Genomic DNA, 27,177 nt, shown 5'->3' on the forward strand with positions numbered 1-27,177 from the left:
AGGGAGCGACCCCCAGCAGCAGCAGAAACGTCCCGAGCCGCCCGCAGTGTGCGTTTTGCGTCGCTAGTTTGCAACGACGGGGGTTGACCATTGCAGTTGCGCCCCCTCTCCAATGCCGGAGGAGCGCTGGCCTTTTCTTGCTTTGCCTTTTTTTATTGGATTGCAAACCGACGCTTGGGGGGGGGGGACTCTGCTGGGGGGGTGTTGCTTCCCGTTCGCTCCGCTTTCCCTCCTCTCTTCCTTCTTCCTCCTCCTCCTCCTTGCAAGGTCCCGGCTGCAAGAACCGCGGCAGAAGAAGACCCTGACGTGAAGGGGACATTGAGGGGAGGGGAGGGGGGAGAAGCAGGCGCCGATCATCCCTCCCCAACTCCGCCACAAGACAACTTCGAGGTAAGAAAGAGAGAATCCGGGATCCTGCAAATCCAAATGCGTAAATAGCCCAAACCGCCACAGTTGGCTTGGACAAGGCTTGGTTTGCTTTCCTGAGGAGTGCTCCCTCCCTCCTTCCACCCACCCCACCCCAGACCGCATTTATAAAGTAGGGGAGAGAAATTTGGGAGAGGTTGGAAAAGGACAATGTCAAGGAAAAGCCGTGTGGGAAGGCCAGGGCCCCCAGTTGGCGAGGAGAGGGGGACAGAGGTATTCATGAAGGGATCCTTTGCCTCATATAGATGTTTATTTTGGAAAGAGGATTTTGGCAGGTATGGGGCTGGGAGAAAAGCTATACCTGCTGAAATTCCCCACTCTTAAAGGTACAGGAGTCCATTTCCTCCCTCCTGATTGAGCCACCCAAGCCTGAGTCTGGCTAGATCAAGTAGGGAGACTTTTCAACTGACACGGAATAGATTTGGAGTAGGAACACCGGGCTGGCTCTGCCGGCTCCTGCCAACCTCTTTCTCTTTTTATCCTGGCTTCCCCATGGAGCTGTGAAGTGGGGTCCTGCTGTTTCTTGGTGCTTCAGACTCCCAGGGAGGCAAAGAGAGGGAGGGGGATACAAAATTGTTGCAACAACTTCAGCTTTTGTTGGTGATACTTCTCTGACTGCCTGAGTTCCGTAGGATCCCAGCAGAGACTGGTGATAAGTTGATGGCAAGAGAAAAACAACAACCCAAAAACCCTGCCGCCACCGCCTTTCCGGATGGGCAATGGCAGTACCAGAAATCAAGGCGAAAATTTGGGGGCTGTAGAGGTCTGGGATGAGGGGGTAAACATTGCAAAAGAACCTGGCTGCAGGAATGAAAAGACTGTTGTGGATGGGATAGTCAATTCTGGCAAAGTCATCTTTGTTTTGCTTTGTGAAATGGAAACACGGGGAAATGGGCTTCAGGGAGGAGGGGGTGCAATGTTGTGGAATCTACGGTGGGATTGCATGCTTTTCCACTTGATCCATGCTGCAGATCATCAATATTAAAAACAACAACAACAACACAGAATTAAGGTGACCATGTTTTAATATCTGTGTGGGCAGGAGAGTCATTCTTGTGCTGAAACTGTGTCTATCAGTGGAAGGATTGTTCTCAGGGTGTGAGGGAGTCAGGAACCAAATCATAACATTCTGTGAGGTTTTATTATGGTGTTTTTTTACTATCATAATTTGCCCTGCTTCCTCCACCCTCCCCACACATGTAGATCACTTACCTAATACAAGGGGTTAGTTGCATAACACAGTAACAACAGGTATTAATTTAAAGTGTTCTGTAAGGCATTAAGCATTCTTTGAACTTGTGCAGAGAGAAAGCACTAGGGAGGACCGAATGCTGTGTGGATATACAATGCATCCTCTTTGGAATGTGTGTGTTCAGTCGTGTAAGAGGCGGTGTGTTTGACAACATGGCAATCGAGCCAGCACAACCTTCTTTTTTCCCCTGTGTATAAGCCAGGTTTATATAGAGTTTTTATCACCGTTCCTATATCAGAGGAGAGACATAAACCTCACAACTTCCTTGACATCCACCTATGTTTTTTTGTGATGGATGATCGATGGGAGAGATGAGGAAGCAGATCCACCGAGTGTTGTTCTGTGCAAAGCTTGCTTTTCTTCCCCTTTTCTCCTGCTGCGGAGAATGCAGACTTGCAGTAAATTGTTTGCTGATGAATAAGCCTCTAGCAAATTGCATTGCTTTTTGCTTCCAGGCTGCAGGGCATTGTCCTCACCTCACCAGCACCCCGAGCTCCCCATTGGCTTGAGGAGAGTGAATAAAAATCACATTAAGGAGGCGCCTTGCCAGCAAAGTATCTCATACCTGCCCCATGGGGTGGGGATTTGCAGAGAAGCTGAAAGCACAAGCTGGTGGCCCTGGCATTGTGTTCCATTGTGTGTCACACAAGGCTGGCTGGAAGCAAAACTCAACCCCCTGCCCTCCACCTCCTCGCTTTGTAAGAGAATGGGACAGGTTGGATTGGAGTGAGCCTGCATGGGGCTCTCTGCCTCCTAAGTGCTTTCCTCTCTTTTTCTCTCCCGATTCAGAAAGCAAATGGGCAGGGGCATTGTTTGGCAACATGTGAAGCCACGGAGTGGTCAGGTCTAAGAACTGGCTTGCAGCCTGGTCTTTTGTATGTTTACTCTAAGTATTAATGCTTATTTTAATGGGGCTTCTTCCTAAGCAAATATACCCAGGCTGTTTCGATCACGTTTGGGAGAACAGCCAAGAGTCTTGTGGGATCTTAAAGGCAGTGTTAGAAACTAGGATATATAAGCCAAGCACCAAATGGTACCTCAAACCTAGGTTACACTTGCCACAACAGAATGTCTAGGCACCATTTTTCCTCAATGAATTTTATTATTATTATCTTTCCTGTACTGCTTTATATTTTAAAGGGGGGATCTCAAAACATTTTACAACACATTAAAGCATCAACTAAAACAATCCAGGATAAAATAAATTCAGCCTTCGAGAGAAATATTTCAAAGTAACATTTTGCTTTCCCCATATTTATTTACCTGCTTAATTTATATAGCTTCCCCCTAGCAAAACCTGAGGTTTATTGCAGCATACGTTTTCTGTGTAGGGCTTGTTTTGTGAAATGCTTTGGCTGTTGTATCCTTATTCATGGATACAGTATATGTGTGTGTGTTTGTAAACAGTATGACCAAGAGGCTATGGCATAAAATGGACTCTCTAGGAACAGGAGCAACCCCACCCAACACAACTAAGCTGCACTCAGAGTAGACCAGTTGAAGTTAATGGACCTAACAGAGTCATGTTGATTAATGCCACTGGGTAAAACTTGGTTGAATGCCACCCACTCACTGTTTAAACTCCTGTTGTTTTGGCTATTTAATTTATTTATTCTTCCATTTATATCCTACCTTTCCTCCCAGGAAGCTCAAGTTGGCTTACATGGTTCTTTCCCTCCCACCCTTCATATTATCCTTGCAACAACCTTGTGAGGTAGGTTAGGCTGAGAGTGGGTGGTGATTGGCTCAAGGTCGTCCAATCAGCTTCATGGCTCGAGTGTGGGATTTGAACTCATCTCGTCCGACACTCTAACTGGTTCTGTGCTGTGTGTATTCCTAACTAACGCTCCGTGTATCTGGCAGAGTGGACTGTCGTCAACAAAGGCTTATGTTGCAGTAACATCTTTGGGCTGCAATCCTAAACACAGTGACTGGGGAGGAGGCCCCATTGAGCACAATGGGAGTTACTTCTGCTCAGGCATGCTTGAGATTGCACTCTCCATCTCTAGGGTGCTACAATACCAATTTTATTTTGGTTCCACAGACTAACAGAATCTGAATTTTGGAGATAAGGATTGATGGCAAATAAGGATGGCCCTACTATTGGTCGGAGTGGGGCAGCCACCTCAGGCAGCAGATGCTAGGAAGCAAGGAGAAGCAGTGAAATGTTGGAGATATTGCCGTTGTGGTTGGTCCTCTGCCCCTTAAAGCTAACCTGCTGCCTTCACTTGTCATGCAGGATGCTATCCCATCACTTGCACTGAAGTAAGATTCCGTTGCCAGGCCCCATCTCTGCTGTGAATTTAAAGCATTACAGTGGTACCTCAGGTTACATATGCTTCAGGTTACAGACGCTTCAGGTTACAGACTCCGCTAACCCAGAAATAGCACCTCAGGTTAAGAACTTTGCGTCAGGATGAGAACAGAAATTGTGCAGCGACGGCGCGACTGCAGCAGGAGGCCCCAGTAGCTAAAGTGGTGCTTCAAGTTAAGAACAGTTTCAGGTTAAGAACGGAGCTCCGGAATGAAGTAAGTTCTTAACCCGAGGTACCACTGTATTATAAAACTGTAAACAGTTATGGCTTCCCCCAAAGAATCCTGGGAAATATAGAGTGTTAAGCGAGCTGCAGGGAGCCCCCTATTCTTCTCACAACTCCTAAAGTTCCCTGGAAAGAAAGGTTGACCGTCCAACACTATTCAACCAGCATGGTGTAGTGGTTAATGCATCAGACTGGGACCTGGGAGACCAGGGTTCGAATCCCCGCTCAACCATGAAACTTACTGGGCGACCTTGAGCCAGTCACTCACTGTCTCTGAGCCTTGTTGTTGTTGTTTAGTCATTTAGTTGTGTCTGACTCTTTGTGACCCCTTGGACCAGAGCATGCCAGGCACTCCTGTCTTCCACTGCTTCCCGCAGTTTGGTCAAACTCATGTTGGTATCTTCGAGAACACTGTCCAACCATCTCGTCCTCTGTCGTCCCCTTCTCCTTGTGCCCTCCATCTTTCCCAACATCAGGGTCTTTTCCAGGGAGACTTCTCTTCTCATGAGGTGGCCAAAGTATTCGAGCCTCAGCTTCAGGATCTGTCCTTCCAGTGAGCACTCAGGGCTGATTTCCTATAGAATGGATAAGTTTGATCTTCTGCCCCTGAGCCTAGCTTACCTCAAATGTTTGTGGGGGAAGGGGGTTGAATGAGGAGGGGGGAAATCATTGATGCCACTTTGAGCTCCTTGGAGAAAAGGGTGGGGTATAAATTAGGTATATAAATAAAGTGTAGCTCTGTGAGCGAAATAGAGGCTCTCCTAACAACTGTCAACACCCTTAACAGACTCCAGTTCCCATGATTCTTTGGGGGAAGACACAGGTGTTTAAATCTGTATGATACTGCTTGAAATGTATAGTGCAGATTGTGCCTCGGCCTGGTTGGCTTCTGCATGTGGGATTGGAAGGGGGGCTTTTCTGAGGCAGCAAAATGTATTGGGCCGGCCCTCAGCATACCTCTCTGCACCTGCAAAACATGCTACATGAAAGTCAGTTCTTAGGATTTCTACAATTTGATTCCGTATTGCTGTGTTGTGAACTGCTTTGGGCGTCTCTGTGTGGCAAAAGTTCCCCTACAAGGTGCGATATTGATAATAGTGTGTGGCAAAAATGGGGCTAAATGATCTGAAACCCAAGTATGCTTTTCTTGGTTTTAAGACCAGCTGTCTCAAATGCCAGATTCTGAAGAGTTGCAGCAATTCTCAAACAATGATGGGTGAATATTGTGCAGTAGCAAAAAAACCCTGAAGATCAAAGTAAGAGTGAAATTTTTAATCAGAGATGCTTCTCTAGTATCACAGTATTAGCTCTGCGTGTTTGAAGGTGATTGCCTTATTTCTGTCCACACAGTGAAATGCTGGAATTTTGCATTGAAAAAGTAATGTATTTCATGCATATTGGCTAAGGTTTCCTTAATATTTCCTAGTTCTGCAGGGTGTTTTTGGTTTTTTAAAGATAATTTTGTGTTGCTTTTCTTTTTTGAAGACAAAATAATCACCTTGCCTCAGAGAAGGTGGTCTTGGGAAGGTAAAATGGAATGATTAATGCCACGGTCTGATCTCCCAACAGCTGAAATGCTGGGCTAAGGCTTTTTCCACCTTCACACAAGGAGTATGAAGTGTAGTCAACCTGCTTTCGTAGAGGTCATGAAAGGATTGATCGGTAGTGAGCCCGTAGCTCGTCCTAAAGACCAACCCCGGTAGACTCTGGCAAGTTGTCAGGTGGTGTTCTTGTGTGTGCGTTTTCACAGCAGTGCGATTTCTTTGTTCCAGTTGGGAAAATTGAATCTGAGGAAGACTGATCTCTCTTCAAAGACAAAGTATTTCCTTGATTGTTAATTGAACAGTCACAAGGCATTTTGTCTTGAAGGTGGCATGGAGCAGATAAGAGAATTTCCTTTGCTAAGTCCACCTCTTTTGACGTGTAATTCTGCAAGCTTTTGAGCTAACACAGGACTCTTTGGCAGGTAGACTAGGTAAAGGTAAAGGGACACCTGACCATTAGGTCCAGTCGTGACTGACTCTGAGGTTGTGGCGCTCATCTCGCTTTATTGGCTGAGGGAGCTGGCATACAGCTTCCAGGTCATGTGGCCATGTTTACCTTCCCGCCAGAGTGGTACCTACTTGCACTTGACTTGCTTTCAAACTGCTAGGTTGGCAGGAGCTGGGACCAAGCAACGGGAGCTCACCCCGTCACGGGGATTCGAACCGCTGACCTTCTGATCGGCAAGTCCTAGGCTCTGTGGTTTAACCCACAGCACCACCCGCGTCCCTATCAGGTAGACTAGGAAGGCATTTAAATGCCCAGCTGTTCAAAACCACCCAAGTTAATTGTAATGCGGGAAATGCAAAGGTAACATACATATTATCTTTGGAGATCAGATCAGCACTTGAGATGCTTTTTTCTATAGTCTATTGCTTGACTCACTTGCTTGAGATTTGGGAAAGGGCCATTGCTGAAGTGGTAGAACATCTGCTTTGGATGCAGAAAGTTCCAGGTTCAGTCCCTGGCAGGCCTGTGTAAGGAAGAGGACGGAGAAGCCCCAGAAGCCGGTAAATTTATTTGGCAGGGGAAGTGGGCAGCATTCATGCCTTGGCAGTAGCAGGGGCAGAGCTGGGTGCTCTGGCACCGGGAGTGGCACACATACCGTGCGCCCGGAGGCGGGGCGATCCACCCACAGGCTGATTGACGTGGCTGCGCGATCCTCCCGTCAGTGGCGTAGCATGGGTTGTCAGCACCCGGGGCAAGGCAAGTAATTTGCGCCCCCTAACCCGTGGATTTGCGCCCCCTAACCCTAACCCCCAGATGTTGCGCCCGGGGTGGCCGGCCCCCCCTGCACCCCCCCATGCTACGCCACTGCCTCCCGTACAGAGAGCCAGGGGAAGGTGGAGAGTCGTAGCTTTGCCGCTCGCCGGGCTTGGGGGAGTCGCAGGCGGGGGGGGGCCCACACCGAATGTCACCCCCCTTCAGGATGACACCCAGGGCGCACATACTTCTCAAGGTCAGGCCCCAGTCAAAGGATTCATACTACAGTGGTACCTTGGGTTACAGACACTTCAGGTTACAGACACTTCAGGTTACACAGACTCTGCTAACCCAGAAATAGTACCTCAGGTTAAGAACTTTGCTTCAGGATGAGAACAGAAATCGTGCTCCGGCGGTGCGGCAGCAGCGGGAGGCCCCATTAGCTAAAGTGGTGCTTCAGGTTAAGAACAGTTTCAGGTTAAGAACGGACCTCCAGAACGAATTAAGTTCTTAACCCGAGGTACCACTGTATAGAGCAGGGGTAGGCAACCTAAGGCCTGTGGGCCGGATGCGGCCCAATTGCCTTTTAAATCCGGCCTGTGGACGGTCTGGGGATCAGCGTGTTTTTACATGAGTAGAATGTGTCCTTTAAAAATAATAATAATAAATTTTATTAGTATTTTCCAAACAACAACAACACGAAAAATATCGAAAAATAACAATACACAACACACAAAAACCAACATTCGAAAAACTAAAAAAGCAACAACTAAAAAAACAAAACAAATCCGTATCTTACAAGTTAATAATATAAACACTATAAAAACAACAACAAAACTTTGGCTTCCACCAATCCCACAGCACCTCCTTTATCTCTCATTGTGTCTTCCTGTTTTCCTGATCATCTCTATCCTAACATCTAGATATAAATCCCTCTTTCTTATCCTTTCACTTCACAAGGTTATTCCAGACTCAGCTAGATTTCTGTCCTCGAACCTTGACTTTTGAGGTATTCATTTAGGCACTCCCATTCTTTTTTTGCTTCACTTTTTTTTTGTCTTATTATGTCTGTCAATTTGGCTAATTCTAAGCATTCCGAAAGCTTACATAACCACTTAGAATGTGTCCTTTTATTTAAAATGCATCTCTGGGTTATTTGTGGGGCATAGGAATCCGTTCATTTTTTCCTTCAAAATATAGTCCGGCCCCCCACAAGGTCTGAGGGATGGTGGACTGGCCAACGGCTGAAAAAGGTTGCTGACCCCTGCTATAGAGTATCCTGTAAGAATGACACCGCCATTCCTTTCCTTGGTGTGTTTGTTTTCCGGCTTACCTGCTTTGCTCTGAGTTCCGCCTTCCCTGAATTCTGCTTTCAGCTAGAATCCCCACAATTAATTTTGGAATTGGGCCATTTAGAGATCGACAAAGCAGAGGGAACGAATCGCTGAAAGAAATGGACGAAGGCGGGACACAGGCTGCATAAAAATGTGCAGACGCTAATTTATACGGATAGATGCAAATATGAAAAATAATCACTACAGTTTGAATAGAAATGCAAGAGACATGCCTGCTCAGTTTGCTGTTCAGGTATTAACTGTTGATGGGCAACTTCAAGGCCCTTCCTCTCTGCTCTTATGGTCCTTTAATCTGTCAACTAGACAGGACTTCAGATAGAAGACTTCTTCAAATACAGGACTGCCCTCTGTAGAGTAGGATGCATGGCCCTTCCTGAAAAAAGGCTGCAGGTATTGATGCCTTTCTTCTGCTCGTGTCATTTCCCCCTCACTCCCCATGGGCATTGATAAAACGCTGGGGAAAGTCATCCTAAGGTGATGTACGGTCAAGATTCCTTTGATGCAGTTTTACTGAGAGGTACGTACACTGCAAGCATGTTAGTAAAGCATATCTTGAAAAACATCCTGATGCAATCATTTTTTAAAAAAAGTTTTTATTTATACTTTCCAAGTTGGTGCATTTCATTAGTTTTACAATCAAATTAGCATTTCAAAGTGTGACTTCCTTCCCCCTCTTTCTGCGATTCCTTAAATTTATTTTTTAACATCTTCTGCAGATCCAAATTCAGTGCTTTTTTTCTGGGGGAATGCAGGGGTACGCATACCCCTAAACATTTTGTGAATCTAAGTTTGGCCTCACTGAGGGGCAGTATTTCAATCTGAGTAGGAAAATGAGAGTACTCCTAAACTTTTTTTTTAATAGAAAAAAGCACTGTCCAACTTCATTTAATTTGCTCATTTAATTATCTACTTTAAAATATATATTCTTATGAAACTGCAGGCTATTACAGTAATCCTGCTAATGTTGTTTATCTGTTTGCAATTTATCTGTAAATATTCAGTGAACCATTTCCATTCTTTTATAAAAAGTTTGTTATCTTGACTTCTTATTCTTTCAGTAAGTTTCGCCATTTCTGCATATTCCATAAGTTTTTGTATCCATTCTTCCTTTGCTGGGACTACTTCTTTCCACTTTTGGGCAAGTAGCATTCTTGCTGCTGTAGTAGCATATGTAAATAAATTTCTATACAATTTAGATAGTTCTGTCCCTATAATTCTCAGAATTTGGGGAATTGATGCAGTCATATTGCCAGATTGCTGACCGGGGTAAGGTATTCTGAGGACATAACACCAATCCTGGCATGGCTGTAATGACTACCAGTTATATTTTGGACTAATTCAAAGTGCTGGTTTTGACCTATAAAGCCTTCTGTAGCTCAGGGCCTCTGTGTTTCCTCACACATGAACCAATTTGGACTCGGTATTTAGGGTTGGGTGATCCAATATACCTATGTATCATGATGTCTGAAATAAGGATGGAGCTATGTAGAGGCATTGGCTGGCTTCGCGGTGTGTCCCCCATCATGATTATTGCCTGCTCTAGTGATTCCCTGCACCCAGTATGAGGTCAGCTGGAGCTGCAGGGAATGAGACACACATTGGCTGGCTTCAAGGTTCTCCCCACAGCCTGTTAACTAGTCATGGCTTCCCCCAAGGAATTATGGGAACTTCGTTAAGGGTGCTGAGATGTATTAGAGGGGCATCCTCTTTTCTTCTTCCAGAGATGGGGGATTGAATGTTATATCACTCTGGGAATTGTAGCTCTGTGAGGGGAGCAGAGGTCTCTGTATTGTGAACACTGACTGTCAACAATTCTCCAGGGTCCTCTCCCAGACCCACCTGGAAATGTTGGGGATTGAACCTGCACCAAAGCAGGTTCTCTTCCACTGAGCTATGTCCCTTCCCTACTACTAATCAGAGGCATTAACTCTATGATTGTGTGTAATTGTGGCTATTTACGCTTTTAAATTTGCTATATCGTTGTTTATTGGATGGTGTGAGCCACTCAGGGCACATACAAACACAAATAGGAATTAACAAAAGAATTCCCAGTGTTTGCTACAGTGTGACTGAGAAATACAATGGTACCTTGGTTCGCAAACTTACCGGTAATCCGTTCTGGAAGTCCGTTCCAAAAGCAAAGCATTCCAAAACTAAGGCGCGCTTTCCCGTAGAAAGTAATGCAGAATGGATTAATCCATTGCAGACTTTTGAAAACAACCCCTAAAAGAGCAATTTAACATGAATTTTATTATCTAATGAGACCATTGATCCATAAAAGGAAAGCAATAAACAGTGTACTGCAGTCAGACAATCACTCAATCAATCAGTAGCTGAACTGGGTTCCACACAGTCACAAAAACAAAAAGGAGCCACAAAAACTCAAAACAAATAGCAAAAGCAGTTTAATACTCAAAACGGAAACGTGGCACTCAAATTGGAAGTGTAACACTCAAAACAGAGCATGTTCAGCTTCCGGAAAAAAGTTCGCAAACCAGAACACACACTTCCGGGTTTGCAGTGTTTGGGTTCCAAGTTGTTTGTGAACCAAGGTGTTTGAGAACCAAGGTACCACTGTACTGAGATAGATGACATGGTATAGCTTCTCGTGTTCTTAGTGTACATCATTTTAAAAGAAAAAATCAACCCATAGAACACTTAATGACATGAATAAAAGAAAGTGTGATCATTATTCTTATTACCATATTTAAAAAGTTGCTGTTTTGTTTTAGAGATTTTAGGTGGCTTACGAAACACAGCTTACTTTGTTTCTCTTTCCTGTTGTGTGTTCTTTTAGAACTGGAATAACGTGACTGGGATAATCAGCAAAGCTTGATCTCCACCAGCCATGGAAACCAGTCAGGACTCTTCTCTGTTCCTTGTGAACATTTTGGAGGAGCTGGATACCAAACAAAACTCTGTCTCCTACCAGGATCTCTGCAAATCGCTATGTGCTAGGTTTGATCTGTCGCAGTTGGCCAAGCTGCGGAGTGTGCTTTTCTACACTGCCTGCCTAGACCCTAATTTCCCCGCCACCTTGTTCAAGGACAAAATGAGGTGCAGCGTGAACAACCAGCAGTCGAAGAAGATCATGGTTGCGGCAGACATTGTGACGATATTCAACCTCATACAGATGAACGGCGGGGTGGCCAAGGAGAAGCTTCCTGTTTCGCGGGGAAAGATGGGGAAGAAAGAGTCTCTGGAGTCCTGCCGATCGGACACAGAAGTGTGCAATATGGTGGACTGCATGCTCAACTGCGAGCTGAGGGATGGAGAATTTAACAGGGGGTATTCGAACAGAAGGTCGTCCAAATGCAGGAAAGGGGATTGCAAGAACTGCCCACAGTTTGTACCTGCTTCCGAGCCCAACTTTCTGCTTGGGGTCAATAAGGAGATGAAAGGGCGAGCAGCTTCCCTCGACCGGCTGCAGGCCTTGGCGTCCTACACCATTGCCAGCTCTCCCCCCTGCGAAATGCAGAGCACATATTTCCCCATGAACCTCGAAACCGAGTCTATATCTGACCAGGACTCCTTGCCCATCAGCGGGAGCATCAAGGAGGCGTTCATTTCGAACGACGAGCCCTTTGTGATGCAGTCGTGCGTGCAGAAGCGGAACATCTTCAAGGAGGACTTCCACAACCTCATAACCATTTCGCCCAGCTTAATGTCGCCCACTAGCAAAGCAGAGGATGAGCTTGTCGAACCTCCGGGCAGGAAAGAGACCTCCAAGCAGGCATTTTTCAACCACAGTTTTGAGATGCCCTACAGCAGTCAATACTTGAACCCAATTTATTCGCCTGTGCCTGATAAAAGGAGGGTCAAGCATGAAAGCTTAGACGATCTCCAGGCTTCTACTTACTTTGGCCCGACGACCGTTCTCGGACCGCAAGAAACCAAACGGTGGCTGGGGAAGCCGAGCAAACAAACTCCGTGGCCAGTCAAAAGCTGGAGTTTGAACACTGAAGAAGTACCTGATTTTGAAAGGTCCTTTTTCAACAGGAAACAGTCTGAAGAGAATCCACGGTACCAGGGTTCAAACAGCCAGCCTTCCAATTTTCCAGCCACGGAGAGGCGCCAGCCTTATCTTAACCCCAAGGATCAGCAGTCAATGATGCAGTCTGGCTACGCCATGAAACCGAACGGGCATAAATCCAAAGACATCCCCTCCATCTTGGAAGTGGAGAAGCACGAGCCAATGAAGAAGTTTAAAGACAAGAGTATTAACTGCACCTCCATCCAGCTTCTGAGCATTGACAAAACAAACAGTGTTGGGACACAGACAGACCAAGAGGGGCTGGAACACAAGAAGTGCAAAGAGATGGTCCACCCCAGTCAGAATAAGTATGGAGAGAGACATTCTCTTAAGCAGTCCGACGACGACTCTGAAATTGTCAGCGACGACATCAGCGATATCTTCCGGTTTCTGGATGACATGAGCATCTGTGGGTCTACCGGGGTGATGCAGTCGTCGTGTTACAACAGCACCGGCTCGCTTTCTCAGATACACAAATCGGACTGCGAAAGCTCCCCTGAACACCACTTAGCTAAAATCTCCAACGGCAATGCCGGCAACAAGCTGGAAAAAGTCTCGCGCCTGGAGATCAGCGGCACAGATGACGAGCTGAAAACCAGCGTCTGCAAACTGGTTCTAAGGATTGGGGAAATCGAAAAGAAACTGGAGTCTCTCTCCAGCGTCAGGGATGAAATTTCCCAAGTCCTGGGGAAGCTGAACAAGTTGGATCAAAAGATTCAGCAGCCAGAGAAAGTGAGCGTCCAACTGGATCTCAATTCCTTGACTAGTGAGGTTCAGTCTGAAGAAAGTACCTCGCCCAGGATCTTTTCGTGCCATAATTCTTCGCACGGAAGCAAACTGGAGAATAATCCGGACTGGTGTTGTTCGGATGCCAGTGGCAGCAATAGCGAAAGCCTCCGGGTCAAAGCCTTAAAAAAAAGCTTGTTCACCAGGAGGTCTTCGAGGTCACTGACAGAGGAAAACAGTGCCACAGAATCCAAGATAGCTAGTATATCTAACTCCCCTAGAGACTGGCGAGCTATCACATATACGAACCAAGCTGGCATAACAGAGGAAGATATGAAAGACAGGGGTGGAGGCGAGAACAAAGACTGGCACAGAAAATCCAAAGAGGTAATTTTTCAATTTCTGCTCAGTGAATTATATTTTTAACTTGACTGCATGAAAAGGATCTGGTGTAATTCGTGAAAGGCTCTGAGGATTACAACATCTGCCTACTACTACACTACTGTTAGAATTGTTTTAATGAATTTCCGTCTGTTTTCTTAACCCACTTGTTTTTTTCTTACCCACGGCAATCTCCAGAATACATAAGGAGCTGCAGTCAAAAAACAACACCGATCGTATAATTTGAGATTGTCCCAAAACAACACTAGCTGCCCCAAAATGTAGATTTTTTTTAATTTACATGGTATACTTAGAATCATAGAATTGGAAAGGGACCCCATGGAGCATCCAGTCCAATCCCCTGCAGTGCAGGAATATGCATCCGTATGGGGATCAAAATCGCCACCTTGGCCAACTGAGCTAACCTGAAAGCAAATAGACTTGTTTGGTTCATTTGACAGTTCAGTTTGCATGTTAATTCTTTACAGATAGGACTCACCTATTGGTGAGAAATGCCTTTAAGAAGTGTATACTCACATGTGTTCTCCCTCTGTTTAGATATCTCTGTATTCTGACATTATTATTATTATTATTATTATTGTTATTATTGTTATTATTGTTATTATTATTATTATCTGATGTTAGTCTGTAATTATAGGGTCACACTCATGGCCTTATGTTCAGGGTAAATTGGCTGTATTAAATCCCACCATTATAATGAGAAGTCAGATTTCCAGGGGGTAGTTAGAAAATGGTTCATCGGACTGATTTGAAACTGGGCAGTGTAGGAGAAGCATTTTTCAGGATGGTTCAAACCAAATTTGGGGTAGCAGGGGTAAGAAATGGCTTATTCTGAAGAAGTTTTTTAAAAACCTAGACAAAATACCAGCTTCTTGATGGGTACCTTATGTTTTTATTTCTTAGACTTTGCTCAGGTGATTTTTCCAGAAATATTTCTCCATTTGTACTGCATCTTTTCTGTTAGGTCAAAAGGAATGCCTAGAGAGTGTGCTTTTGTCGGATAGTAGTGTAATATGTTTGTAGATTGGGTTAAAAATAAATAAACCAAAAGGGCATTTTTGTGGCCAGTGTTGGTCAATGGGATTTCATACGGTTGTTCCTTGCACATGCTCAGTACGAACTTGTTGTGAGAGAAGGTTAGGTGGAGGAAAGTTGGGTGGAGTGAGAATGTCTGTCAGACAGGTCAGTTGGAACATGCCAACACAGATATGTGAAGGACAGAAAAGAACTGCGAGAGGGAAGTGAAAGTTTATTGTTATTTTTAATTATAGAGCCACAGCGGTTAGGGGTATGTGTGTTGACTGAATCGTGTTCCTCCATTTATGATGGGAAATTGGATGAATTCAGCATTTGGTGAGAGACTTTAGCTTGTTGACAGGTTCTGTGCATTGTTCTTTCATAGATTTTGCTGGAGTGGTTTTTCAGGGGAAAAAATTGTTTGTAGTGTGTGATTTGAGGAAACTAGGGATGGTTTAAAGATTAAGAGAGTATGTAACATGTGCTTGTCACATTGTGTAACATGTTTGTAGTTTGTGGGCATTTTAAAGAAGATCCTTCTTCTTGGTTGAGCGGTACAGAACTTTATGAGTATATTAAATAACTTATACAAATAACGTTCTTCTTGTTTTTAAACAGGCTTTAAAGTCTTTCTCGTTCACAAGGCTTTTATGGATGATAAAAGCCTTGCTTGCTCCTGTGTATACTATTATGCTTATGGGTTTTGTTTTAGTTATTTATCCTGTTTTGAACTGTAGAAGTTTTCTTTGTTTGTTTAGTTATGTCAGGTGCCTTGAGAATTTATTTTATTTCGAGAAATCCAAAGAAGATAGTTTCAATTTGGATATTATTTCAGAAGGTGCAAAATTGGTAAGGTAAAGGTAAAGGGACCCCTGACCATTAGGTCCAGTCGTGACTGACTCTGGGGTTGCGGCGCTCATCTCACTTTATTGGCCGAGGGAGCCGGCGTACAGTTTCCAGGTCATGTGGCCAGCTTGACTAAGCCGCTTCTGGCGAACCAGAGCAGCGCACGGAAACACCGTTTACATTCCTGCCGGAGCGGTACCTATTAGTCTACTTGCACTTTGACGTGCTTTCGCACTGCTAGGTGGGCAGGAGCTGGGACCGAGCAATGGGAGCTCACCCCATCATGGGGATTCGAACCTCCAACCTTCCGATCGGCAAGCCCTAGGCTCTGTGGTTTAACCCACAGCGCCACCCGTGTCCCCACAAAATTGGTAGATTCATATTAAAATGTGAACGGTATTTCTTACCCTGTTCCTAGTCACTTTCAGAGTCACTTCCCTCCTTCCGCACATAGGAGGCAGAGTTTTAGGGAAGAGATGGAGGGAATCAACCCTCCCTAGCCAGCCAACCGACTCACCTGTGTGGAGTTTCCTGAGTTTTTCTGCATGAAATTCCTGGGGGTGAATTCAGAAATGGGGAATAGTGCATGGGACACGGGTGGTGCTGTGGTCTTAACCACTGAGCCTCTTGGGCTTGCCGATCAGAAGGTCGGCGGTTCGAATCCCCGCGATGGAGTGAGCTCCCATTGCTCGGTCCCTGCTCCTGCCAACCTAGCAGTTCAAAAGCATGCCAGTGCAAGTAGACAAATAGGTACCGCTGTGGCGGGAAGGTAAACGGTGTTTCCATGCACTCTGGCTTCTGTCACGGTGTCCCATTGTGCCAGAAGCGGTATAGTCATGCTGGCCACATGACCCAGAAAGCTGCCTGTGGACAAATGTCGGCTCCCTCAGCCTGAAAAGCGAGATGAGCGCCGCAACCCCATAGTCGCCTATGACTGGACCTAACCATCCAGGGGTCCTTTTCCTTTTCACCTTTAGTGCATTAGTTTTCCTGATTATAACAGTAGTGCTACTGCCCCGTTCTCTAATGTTCCTTTCACACTGCAGTACCTGTTGTGTTATGGAACTGTAGCTTATTGACCCATAAACCAGCATGTTTGCATTGACTTTCATTCATACCACTAGACATGGTGTGACACAACCAACATCATTGGACAACGTTTCTACAGAAGCTACATGTGTGCTTCTGTTCCTCCATGATAATGGCAGGAAAGAACTATATGCTGGTGTACTGCCCCAAATTTTGCCACTTTACTCCCACAATTTTTCCGGGTTAAGGGCTGCAAATGGTGCCCCCTACCCTGCAATCAAATAACACAGAAATGAGCACTAATAATAATAATAATAATAATAATAATAATAATAATAATAATAATTTATTATTTGTACCCCGCCCATCTGGCTGGGTTTCCCCAGCCACTCTGGGCGGCTTCCAACAAAGATGAAAGATACACTAAAATGTCACATATTAAAAACTTCCCTGTCTTCTGAATGTCAGGTAGATGTTTATCGCTTTGACATCTGATGGGAGGGCGTTCCACAGGGTGGGTGCCACTACCGAGAAGGCCCTCTGCCTGGTTCCCTGTAACTTGGCCTCTCGCAGTGAGGGAACCGCCAGAAGGCCCTCGGAGCTGGACCTCAGTGTCCGGGCAGAACGATGGGGGAGGAGACGCTCCTTCAAATATACTGGACCGAGGCCATTTAGGGCTTTAAAGGTCAGCACCAACACTTTGAATTGTGCTCGGAAACGTACTGGGAGCCAATGTAGGTCTCTCAAGACCGGTGTTATATGGTCTCGGCGGCCACTCCCAGTCACCAGTCTAGCTGCCGCATTCTGGATTAGTTGTAGTTTCCGGGTCACCTTCAAAGGTAGCCCCACGTAGAGCGCATTGCAGTAGTCCAAGCGGGAGATAACCAGAGCATGTACCACTCTGGCGAGACAGTCTGCAGGCAGATAGGGTCTCAGCCTACGTACCAGATGGAGCTGGTAAACAGCTGCCCTGGATACAGATTTGACCTGCGCCTCCATGGACAGCTGTGAGTCCAAAATGACTCCACTAAACAGGTACTGCATTCCATTAGTTTTCCCATAAGTGGCTTCTGCGTTGTGTATAATGCAGAAATAAACAGCAAGGGAAACATTGGGGAAATGGAATAAACCAATAAGTTAAAGTATAGCTTTGTTGTACTTCTGTTAGATCAAGGTCCTGAATGATGGATGTGTATGTATATTTTGATGAACTGAATTGGCGAGGAAGTGTGTGTGTGTGTGTGTGTGTATGAAAATAGTAGTATTTGGCTTGTTTTTTAGTAGTAGTATTTAGGGCTGAGTGATATCTGGTTTTCAGCAGCAGCTAAACATCATGATTTTTATTATTATTATTTATACCCCACCCTCCCCAGCCAAGGCCTGGCTCAGGGTGGCTAACAGGCAATAATGAAAACAAGTTAAATGAATACAACTTAAAAACAAAATACAACATTAAAATAGTGAAACAGTAAAATATAAAAATGTTAAAATGCAGCCTCATCACAGGACGAGAAAGAAAAAAGAAAGTGATATAGATGATATAGTGATATAGCAGAATGTCTGAATGGTTTTTCCTGCATCGTGATTTTTGCGCAGCACAGAACACACACACATCGTGATTCACAATAAAAAATTATGAAGCCAATATCACAATATGGACTTCAAACCAGTCTTGAATGATATATTGATATATCACCCAGCTCGGGGTGTAATACATATAATCACAATTTTATGGATGATATATAATACGACTTGTGCTGTACCTATGATGTTCTATTATGTAATTGCCATTTGTGGCAGAATCTGAGACCAAGGTGAAGAGTTGGTGGAAGAAGATTGGAAAAAATTTAAAATTTGTTTACAGAAACATTGTAAGATCCAGGAACGTTAGAAGGATGTTGGAATGAAGTAATGTGGTTTTAGCAGAAACGATATAAAAGATTAGGTAAAAATTGATTTTTTAATTGGTGAAATGAGAATGTAAAATTATAGTACACTAAGATAAATTATTAGGATAAAAACCAAGCTGGAAAGGATTTGCTGAAATATTTAATTGAACTAGAATACAAAAAAGGGAGGTGTGAGGAGGTCAGGGAAACAAGTAAATGAAAGACAAGACATGGAAAGAAGGAAATGTTTTTAAATTGCTTTTATTTTTCTGTATTTTGTATTTTCTGCTCTCTTTTTTATTTTTTATTTTTTTCTTTTCTTTTCTCAAACTTTTTTTTTGAAACTTTAATAAATATTATTTAAAAATATTATTTAATTGCCATTTGTTGTTTGCAAGCCGCTTTCGGATTTGTTTGAATGGAAAGCGGCATAGAAACACATTGAATGAAATTAAAAATGAATCGAATAAACAGCCATGTGGGTGCAGCCAAGTCGACTGAGTTGTTGAGCACGAAAATCCTTTCTTTCTTTCTCTGAACTACTTGTGTGACTCCCTGTAGGCAGATAGGCAATATGAAAACCCACACGCCCCAAGGCACTCCAAGCAACCCAAAGATGGCTTCTTGATTGAGCAAGTCTTCAGCCCCCACCCTTACCCGGCGTCGCTCAAGTCGCACATGAAGACCAACCCCCTCTACACGAACATGCGGTTGATGGAACTGGCGGAAGTGAAGCGGGCTCAGCCGTCGTGGACCATTGAGGAATACACGAGGAACTCGGGCGAGAAAGGGAAATTGGCCGCTCTGGATCTACAAGTGAGTCACGTTGGTTTCCACCGTGGGTGGCCTGTGCCAAAGTGGAACCTACCCAAAAGAAGGGGAAACCCGAATGTTGAAGGGTATAGAGATTCATATTGTCAGTAAGTATGTCAGACCCTCTAAGTGTCCCTGTTTTCCAAGGACAGTCCTGGATTTACAGAAGCCGTCCTGGTTTCTGATGTGATCCCGGAATGTCCCCTTTTTTCTTAAGACGTCCCTATTTTCATCGGAGAAATGTTGGAGGGTGTGGAGTTATGTGACCCCCGAACCAAGGAGATAAGTAACTATGCAACATTTAGAAAACATCTGAAGGCAGCCCTGTAGAGGGAAGTTTTAAAATGTTCAATGTTTAATTGTGTTTTTTATATATATCGGTAGCCGCCCAGTCAGATGGATGGGGCATAAATATTATTATTATTATTATTATTATTATTATTATTATTATGGAATAGGACGTCCCTATTTTCAACAAAGAAATGTTGGAGGGTGTGGTAGGTTTGGATTGCAAACCTGTATCTGAGAGGTACAGGAGCTTTTTCTTCCTATGAGCTGCATTTCCTCGGGAGAAAGTGGTCAGGGTCTACATACCAGGAGTGGGCGGGGCCCATTCCCATATTAATTAATTAATTAATTAATCTCTACACCTCCCTATACCTGAAGGTCTCAGGGTGGTTCACATAAAGCAGGCATCCCCAAGATCAGCCCTCCAGATGTTTTGAGACTACAATTCCCAGCATCCCTGACCGCTGGTCCTGCTAGCTAGGGATCATGGGAGTTGTAGGCTAAAAACATCTGGAGGGCCGAGGTTGAGGAAGCCTGACATAAAGGATCACATACATATAATCCAAATACAAACGACAACCCAATGGACTGCCCTAAAAAGAGCCAGCATTTTAAAAAGTGTGTAGGATGTAAATCAGATCAGTCAAAGGCCAGGTTCAAGAGGAACGTTTTTGCCTGGCGCCTAAAGGTGTATAATTAAAGTGCCAGGCGAACTTCTTTGGAGAGAACATTCCACAGATGGGGAGCCACTGCAAAGAAGGCCCCGTTTTTGTGTTGCCACCCTCCTGACCTCTCGAGGAGGAGGAACATGAAGAAGGGCCTCAGAAGATGATCTCAGGGTCCGAGTAGGTTCATATGGAAAGAGGTGGTCCTTGAGGTATTGCAGTCCTGAGCCGTTTAAATCACATTCCCTACGTCTAGGGGCGGAGGGAATAATGCAGTGATATCAATTACAGGAAGCCACTGGAGGGGAGAGCACTGTTGTGCTTGGCTCCTACTTCAGGATTTCCTCCTGCAGGCATCGGGGGGGGGGGGGCTGTGAGAACAGGATGACCAGATGGGTCATTGGCCTGATCCAGCACGTTCATCTCACGTTCACACAAATTCACACACATGTAAGGTGTGTGCAGGTGTTCGCACGAACACCTGAATGATCTCAAGTGTGGATTGGGGCACATCCTGGCTGCATGCCCAATGTCCTTGTGTGCATTGCCTGCCCCCACTCAGTCCACAGTCTTCCGCATGCCCTGGTCCTTGATCATTCAGAGAGTTCTACTAGCATTCAAAGGAACACAAGAAGAAGCCACACAGAGAGGTTCCTTGGACAACACAGGCAAGATCAGGGGACAAGCACGGAGAATAAATGTACACAAGGACATTAAGGTGGGCCTTGTGTGTGCACCTAAACATGCCATACTTGTGTGTGAATTGGGTGTGTGCAATGATAGGGTGTCCCATCATTCAGCCTGGTCCCTGAGGTCCAACTCTGAGGGCCTTCTGGTGGTTCCATCACTGCAGGAAGTGAAGTTACAGAGAACCAGGCAGAGGGCCTTCTTGGTAGGGGTGCCCTCCCTGTGAGATGCCCTCCCATCAGATGTCAAGGAAATAAAGAACTACACAACTTTCAGAAGACATCTAAAGGCAGCCCTGTATAGGAAAGTTCTTTAATGTTTTATTATATTTTTATATGTGCTGGAAGCCATTCGGAGCAGCTGGGGTGGGTGGGGTATAAATAATGATGATGATGATGATGTTGATCCCTTCTAGTTTTGGTATTACTTTGGACCATTTGCACACTCAGGCGCACAGCAGACTAGATCTCTAAATCCACCCACACTAAGTTCACTCACAACCCATTCTCAACACATTCACACCAACTGCTTGGCTTCTATGCTACAGTGCTTAGAGGGGGCTTCCTTTCTCAGCACGCAGTATGGAAATATAGCAAGCTGCCCACAGAGATCAGGAGCAGTCTCTTACTCCATGACAGCCTCAGCAGCAGGAGAGCAATGGAACAAGTCCATGCTAGATAGGATTTTGCAGTCTAGCAGCAAACCGCAGTGCAACAAGTTCCCCATCTCTCACTTTGCCTATTCTAAATCCTCAGAGCACGTCATGCATATTATAACTAGGGTTGTAGCGTTCAGTCAATTATCTGTTTTAGAAACTGACCAACTGGAGAGGTGCAAATCAGGTAGCAGAGTTGCTGCTGCTGCTTAAAAATGTCGATTATTTTGTTTTTGTTTGTTAAAACTCATTTATTCAAAGGTTACAATGCAGCTTTGTTCCCTGCCGTAATATCACAGAAGGATCACTGCATTCCTCAATCCCTCGTCACTGTCATTTTGGCTCGCTGGATGCCCTCAGTAGGAACCCAACAACCAATCTGATTTCAATTAATATATTAATTGTTTTTAATAAGATACTCCCTTCTAGGTTTGAGAAGACCCAGGGCAAAACACCCAAATGGACTTTGCATATGGCGGTCAGTAGTCACACTCCAAATCAGCACCAGATGCCATTTTAATTTCCCACGATGCCTGGTGTTGAAATAGCTCTTGTCTGAGATGTTGTGTGGGAAGCTAAATTGACTGTTCCACACCACCTGGCCCAGGAGCCTCAGAGCTGGCAAATAATATTATGGTTGGTCCCTGGCAACTGACCGAGGATTACGAATGCAGGTGTCAGGTCTGGTCGGCCTACGTGGCTGGTAGGCTCCCTTCGGTTCTGTGGGTCGCTTGTTGTGCAGGCCTGCCCTCCCTCAGAATTTTACACATGAGTTGTATTTTAAATAGTAATTTCCCCACCACCACCAGATGCTTTTCGCAGTTTCTGTCACACACAGGTGGCAAGATTCAGGAATAAATCAGCCGTTCTGAGACCCAAGAGACTGGAGGGGTTAGAAGATTTCAGTCACAAGGTGTTGCTAGGACTTGACTTAAGGACATCTTGCAGTCTGTTTTTAGAGAGGCTGCCGAATTGAGAGCAGGAAGCGTTGCAACAGGGGAGCGTGAGGCAGCCACTTTATAATAGGCTTTGTTTCGTTGTTTGTTGCAAATTTGAGAGTGTGGCAACAGAGGAAGCCATCTTTGGGAAGCTGCCTGTCAGCCTGAATTTTTTAGGCAGATCCAATACACTCTCTTTTTATATTCAGTGGATTCTCAGGTTGCAAACGTGATCCGTGCAGGAGGCACGTTCGCAACCCGCAGTGTTCGCAACCCACAGTGCCGTGTCTGCGCATGTATGGGTTGCAATTCGGCGCTTCTGCGCATGCAAAAAGCGTGATGTAATGGTTATAGGGGTTGCTTGTGCGTAAGTTGCTGCCACTCCTGGCTAGGTTACCTGGTTGAACCCTTTCTGTCTGGACAGCCCTTCACTTCGTGGCTGTTTCAGTCGCTGGCAGAATCCGTCAGTGGGCGTTTCTTGAACTTCTTCCAGCAAAGAAGTTCTTTGACGCCAAGTCTCCTCCTACTCTCCCTGCGCGGAAGTCTTCTGCGCAGGGAGGGAGTGGGCAGCAGAGCACCCGTGCTCTCTCCGCTGGTCTCCGGTGAAGAGTTCTGGAGCCTCCTCTCCGATTCCCCCATCTGCCCCCCTTCTCCACTGATGTTACGCTGATTTCCTTCCCCAGCTGGGACCCTCTCTGGCATCCCTCTGGAGCCTTCCCTCCGCCTCTGGCTCCGATGGCAGTTCCCTGACATGCGATTTAGTGCTTCTGTGCATGTGCGATTGCCGAAACCCGGAAGTAACCTGTTCCAGTACTTCTGGGTTCGGCGCAGTGCGCAACCTGGAAACATGCAACCTGAAGCGTTTGTAATCCAAGGTATGACTGTACAGTCATACTTCAGCTCCTGAATGCCTCCCTTTATGTACTTTTCGGCTCCCAAATGCCGAAAACCCAGAAGTAAGTGTTCCGGTTGTCAAACATTTCGGAAGCCGAATGGGCTTCCAGAACTGATTAGGTTTGGCAACCGAGATTTGTCTGTAGATGGCTTCAAAGAAGAATCGCTTCTTACCTGTATCCGCTTCGCCTTCACTAGCGACGATGTCTATGTTTTGCCTCCACTGTCAGAATACTGCTTACTGGGAATCAAGCAGGAAGAGTCTCCTCACAGAACTACAATTCCCAGAGTGGTTTAGCAATCAAGCCTTCTTCCAGGGAACTCTGGGAATTGTGGTTCTGTGAGCAGAATGGCGGTTTCCTAGCAAACTCTCAGGACCCTTAACAAACTACGCTTTCCCAGAATTTTTGGGGGGAAGTCATGACTGTTAAAGTGGTACAGCAGTGCTTTAAATGTATCATGTGGCCTAAGTTGTGCGTATCCTTATTTAGAGCTGAAATTTAGAGAAAGAGAATCTTAATGGCTTTATTTTTCTTTTTACTTTCCAGACTCAAGAATCTTTAAACCCCAACAATTTAGAGTACTGGATGGAGGACATCTATACCCCAGGCTATGACTCGTTACTAAAGCGCAAAGAAGCTGAATTCAGAAGAGCAAAAGTTTGCAAAATAGCTGCCCTGATTGCAGCCGCAGCCTGTACTGTTATCCTTGTCATTGTCGTTCCCATATGTACTATGAAATCGTGAATTTGACGATGGATGAATAAATCCATCCTGTAACATTTGCTCCAGATATTCCATTCAGTCTTTTAAATAATCACCTTATGGCAAAAACTGTAACCGTGAACTGGGAAGGATGCGCTGAGCGATCCCAGCGAGGGAGCATGTAAAGACATTTGGGGTTTGTTTGTTTCTGTTTCTGTTTTTTTTTTTTAAAAAAAAAGAAGAGTCTTTTTAAAATAGCAAAGCACCTGGCAGACTTAACGCTAACTAGGTTTAAATTTTTACACGTTATTACAAGTGGAATTCTTTTTCCCCCACCCTTTGAAGAGAAGATAAAATATTTTGCAAGACTGGCTGTGAATGAAGAAAGAGGTTCCTCTCCCTCCTCTGTACGGAGAGAGATTTTATACTAAAGTTATCTAGACTGACTGCTAACCATCCTGTACAAATATGCATCTCGTCAGACAGATAAGAGCAGTGATACTGCACTCCAAAGTATGAACAACATGAATGTATTTTTGTGCTGGTTCTGTTACGTATTCCTTGTTTGTCCAGTTTTGAAAGCAGATTGGTTGCCATGGGACGGGTGCGTTCCTACATTTGGAATCGATAAGGGCTCTTTGTAACAAGGTCTTCCCCTCAGACCCTCCTTTGTTATCACTGAGTACTTGGGTGAAGCATCATCCGCTGTAGACCAAAAAGATCCAAAAGGGTTTTTTATTGCTTGCATTAATAATCACATTTCCAAAAAAAAAGCGCCGGCATGTGCTTCCAGCCAAAAAAAGGTTGCATTGTTGTTGTTTTACCTCCACCAATGGCGTACAAATGTTGCTCTTTTGTTCCGTTCCTGTCACGGCGAAACCCAACAAATTCAGGAGGTGTCCATTGTTCTTCTGCGATGGTTGGAATGCTTCTAACCAGAATGGTTGTAACTTTAGAGAGGTTTGCACAGTTGCTGTTGGTTTCTTGGTGTGGAGAGGAAAGGATCCATGCACAGGCAACATAATTCCTGGTGACATGCATGTTGTCTGTGCAGTCCTATCACTTGTGCAATCGGCACACATGAGAAAGGCCATGTGCATGTGTCAGATGTTTGCGCATGGAGCTCCGACACATGAGGGCTAGTCTTGGACCCATCAGAATCCTCCATTGTGTGGAAAAGCTCTGTGCATGTGCATTGATGTGGCACATATGCCCAATGTACATATGGGTGGCGGGATCTAGCCGGTTCAGTGCATAGGCAGTGGGAGCTGGCTATTGGCTGGATCCCCTGTCACTCTTCTCTATTGAACTTGTGAGGAGGTTTGTCAGAATGTTACTTTCGCAACAAACATTTTGTGCCTTTTTAGAATGTAAACAAACAGGATGGGTCATTTGTGTTTTGTGGTGATTGGGTTGTCATTTTAATACTTTTCATTTCATAACAAAGCGCTGCATCGGGCGGGCAGTGCAAATCCTGCATTATGTTTTTCAGATCTAGAACTAATACAGTATTTTCAGTGCATGCTTAAACGTGCAAACCAAGAGTTGTCTCCAACTAGGTCCTGCTCAGAGTAGACCCACTGAAATTAATAGGCCTGCATTAGTCATGTTCATTAACTTCGGCGAATATACTCTTGAGTAGAAATAGCACTGGCTACAACTCGCAAGTGTTTTGGGAGAAGTATTGTAGAAAGATGCTGAGAGGTCTTATGAGATCCCCATTCGCCTCTACAATTCTCTGTGGAAAGGAATTGGTTGTTAAACCACCCTGTGGAGAACAGGGTTCTACTAACAACTCTCAGCATCCTTAATGAACTACAGCTCCCAGAATTCTTTGGGAGAAACCATGACGGTTTTAAAGTGGTATCACAGTACTTCAAATGTATGGTGTGAATGTGGCCTAACTTAGGTTCATTGTTTTTTGTGGTTCTACTGTGGATTCCTATTCCTCTCAGAAAGCTACGTTTCCCAGAGTTCCCTGGGAAAGAGCATGAGCTGTTAAACCATTCTGGGAATTGTAGATCTGGGAGAAGAACAGTGGTCTCCTAACTACTCTCAACAGTTCCCAGGATTCTTTGGGGTTGGGAAGCCATGATTGAAGTGCAGTGTAGTGAACAGTGCCGATGGGACCATTGTTTTTAGGGTTGGATATTGCTTTCAGCTGTCTGTAGTAAGTGTTCCTCATATTTTGAAATAGTGGGTCTATTTAGCCCCAACTACAGCTGCACCCATGCGCTGTAATGTTTTGACAGTGCTCAGATCAGCCTGGAAACAAAATGTCTCCTTTTGAAGCGATGACGACTGTCAACCAACCAGTGTCTGGATCCGAGTGTGCAAATTTCAGCGTATGACGTTTGCTCTGCTTGTTTCTTTTAGTGCTGGCCAGTGTCTTTTCATGCACTTCTTCAGGTGGTCTCCCTTTCCAGGATATGGAATGAGTAAAACCTAAAGGTTGCTTCAGACATTGTGACAAGAGGCTGTGCATTGGGGAAACCACAGAATCAGGGTATGGTGTTTGTAGGGATGGGCAAATCCTGTCAATTTCAATTTCTCTCGCTTTCTCATTTTTCCCATCCTAAATTCACTTCAGGGACACAGGTGGCACTGTGGGTTAAACCACAGAGCTTAGGACTTGCCGGTCAGAAGGTCGGTGGTTCAAATCCCCACGACGGGTGAGCTCCCGTCACTCGGTCCCTGCTCCTGCCAACCTAGCAGTTCGAAAGCACGTCAAAGTGCAAGTAGATAAATAGGTACCACTCCGGCGGGAAGGTAAACGGCGTTTCCGTGTGCTTCTCTGGTTCGCCAGAAGTGGCTTAGTCATGCTGGCCACATGACCCGGAAGCTGTCTGCGGACAAACGCCGGCTCCCTCGGCCAATAAAGCAAGATGAGCGCCGCAACCCCAGAGTCGGTCACGACTGAGCCTAATGGTCAGGGGTCCCTTTACCTTTAAATTCACTTCTCCACATTGCTGCATCTGTTTATTTGCAAAAAATCATCAATAGCTCCGTGTCCCCCCCTTAATGCACACATTTTTTATACAATTGTGTGTCATTTCCTCCTTTTTTGCAAGCAGTTCCCACTAACGCAATGCTTTTGTGCATATTACTTTCACTAAGATTGATCCGCCACTTCCCCCTGGTAGATGCATTTTGGCTTAGATCATTTGCTAGGAGAACTTCACTGCAAAATTCAGAGGAGTGGGAATTTTGAAGGATGGCTGCGTTTTTGGATTGCATATAGTTTCAGTAAGCACAGATGGTGTGTATTCACCT

At 45.1% G+C, this 27,177-nt stretch overlaps 1 protein-coding gene across 1 annotated transcript; it reads left to right on the forward strand.

The window, feature by feature from the left end:
- Window positions 1–220: 220 nt before the first annotated feature.
- On the forward strand, window positions 221–26,871 carry MINAR1 (membrane integral NOTCH2 associated receptor 1). Its single transcript, XM_081888496.1, has 4 exons — window positions 221–390; window positions 11,116–13,464; window positions 18,822–19,076; window positions 23,749–26,871. The coding sequence occupies exons 2-4, from the start codon at window positions 11,167–11,169 to the stop codon at window positions 23,944–23,946; spliced, it is 2,751 nt and encodes a 916-aa protein (XP_081744622.1). The 5' UTR covers window positions 221–390; window positions 11,116–11,166; the 3' UTR covers window positions 23,947–26,871.
- Window positions 26,872–27,177: the final 306 nt, after the last annotated feature.

The sequence above is a fragment of the Podarcis melisellensis genome, assembly GCF_964234715.1.
Source record: "Podarcis melisellensis genome assembly, chromosome: 14".
NCBI lineage: Eukaryota > Metazoa > Chordata > Lepidosauria > Squamata > Lacertidae > Podarcis > Podarcis melisellensis.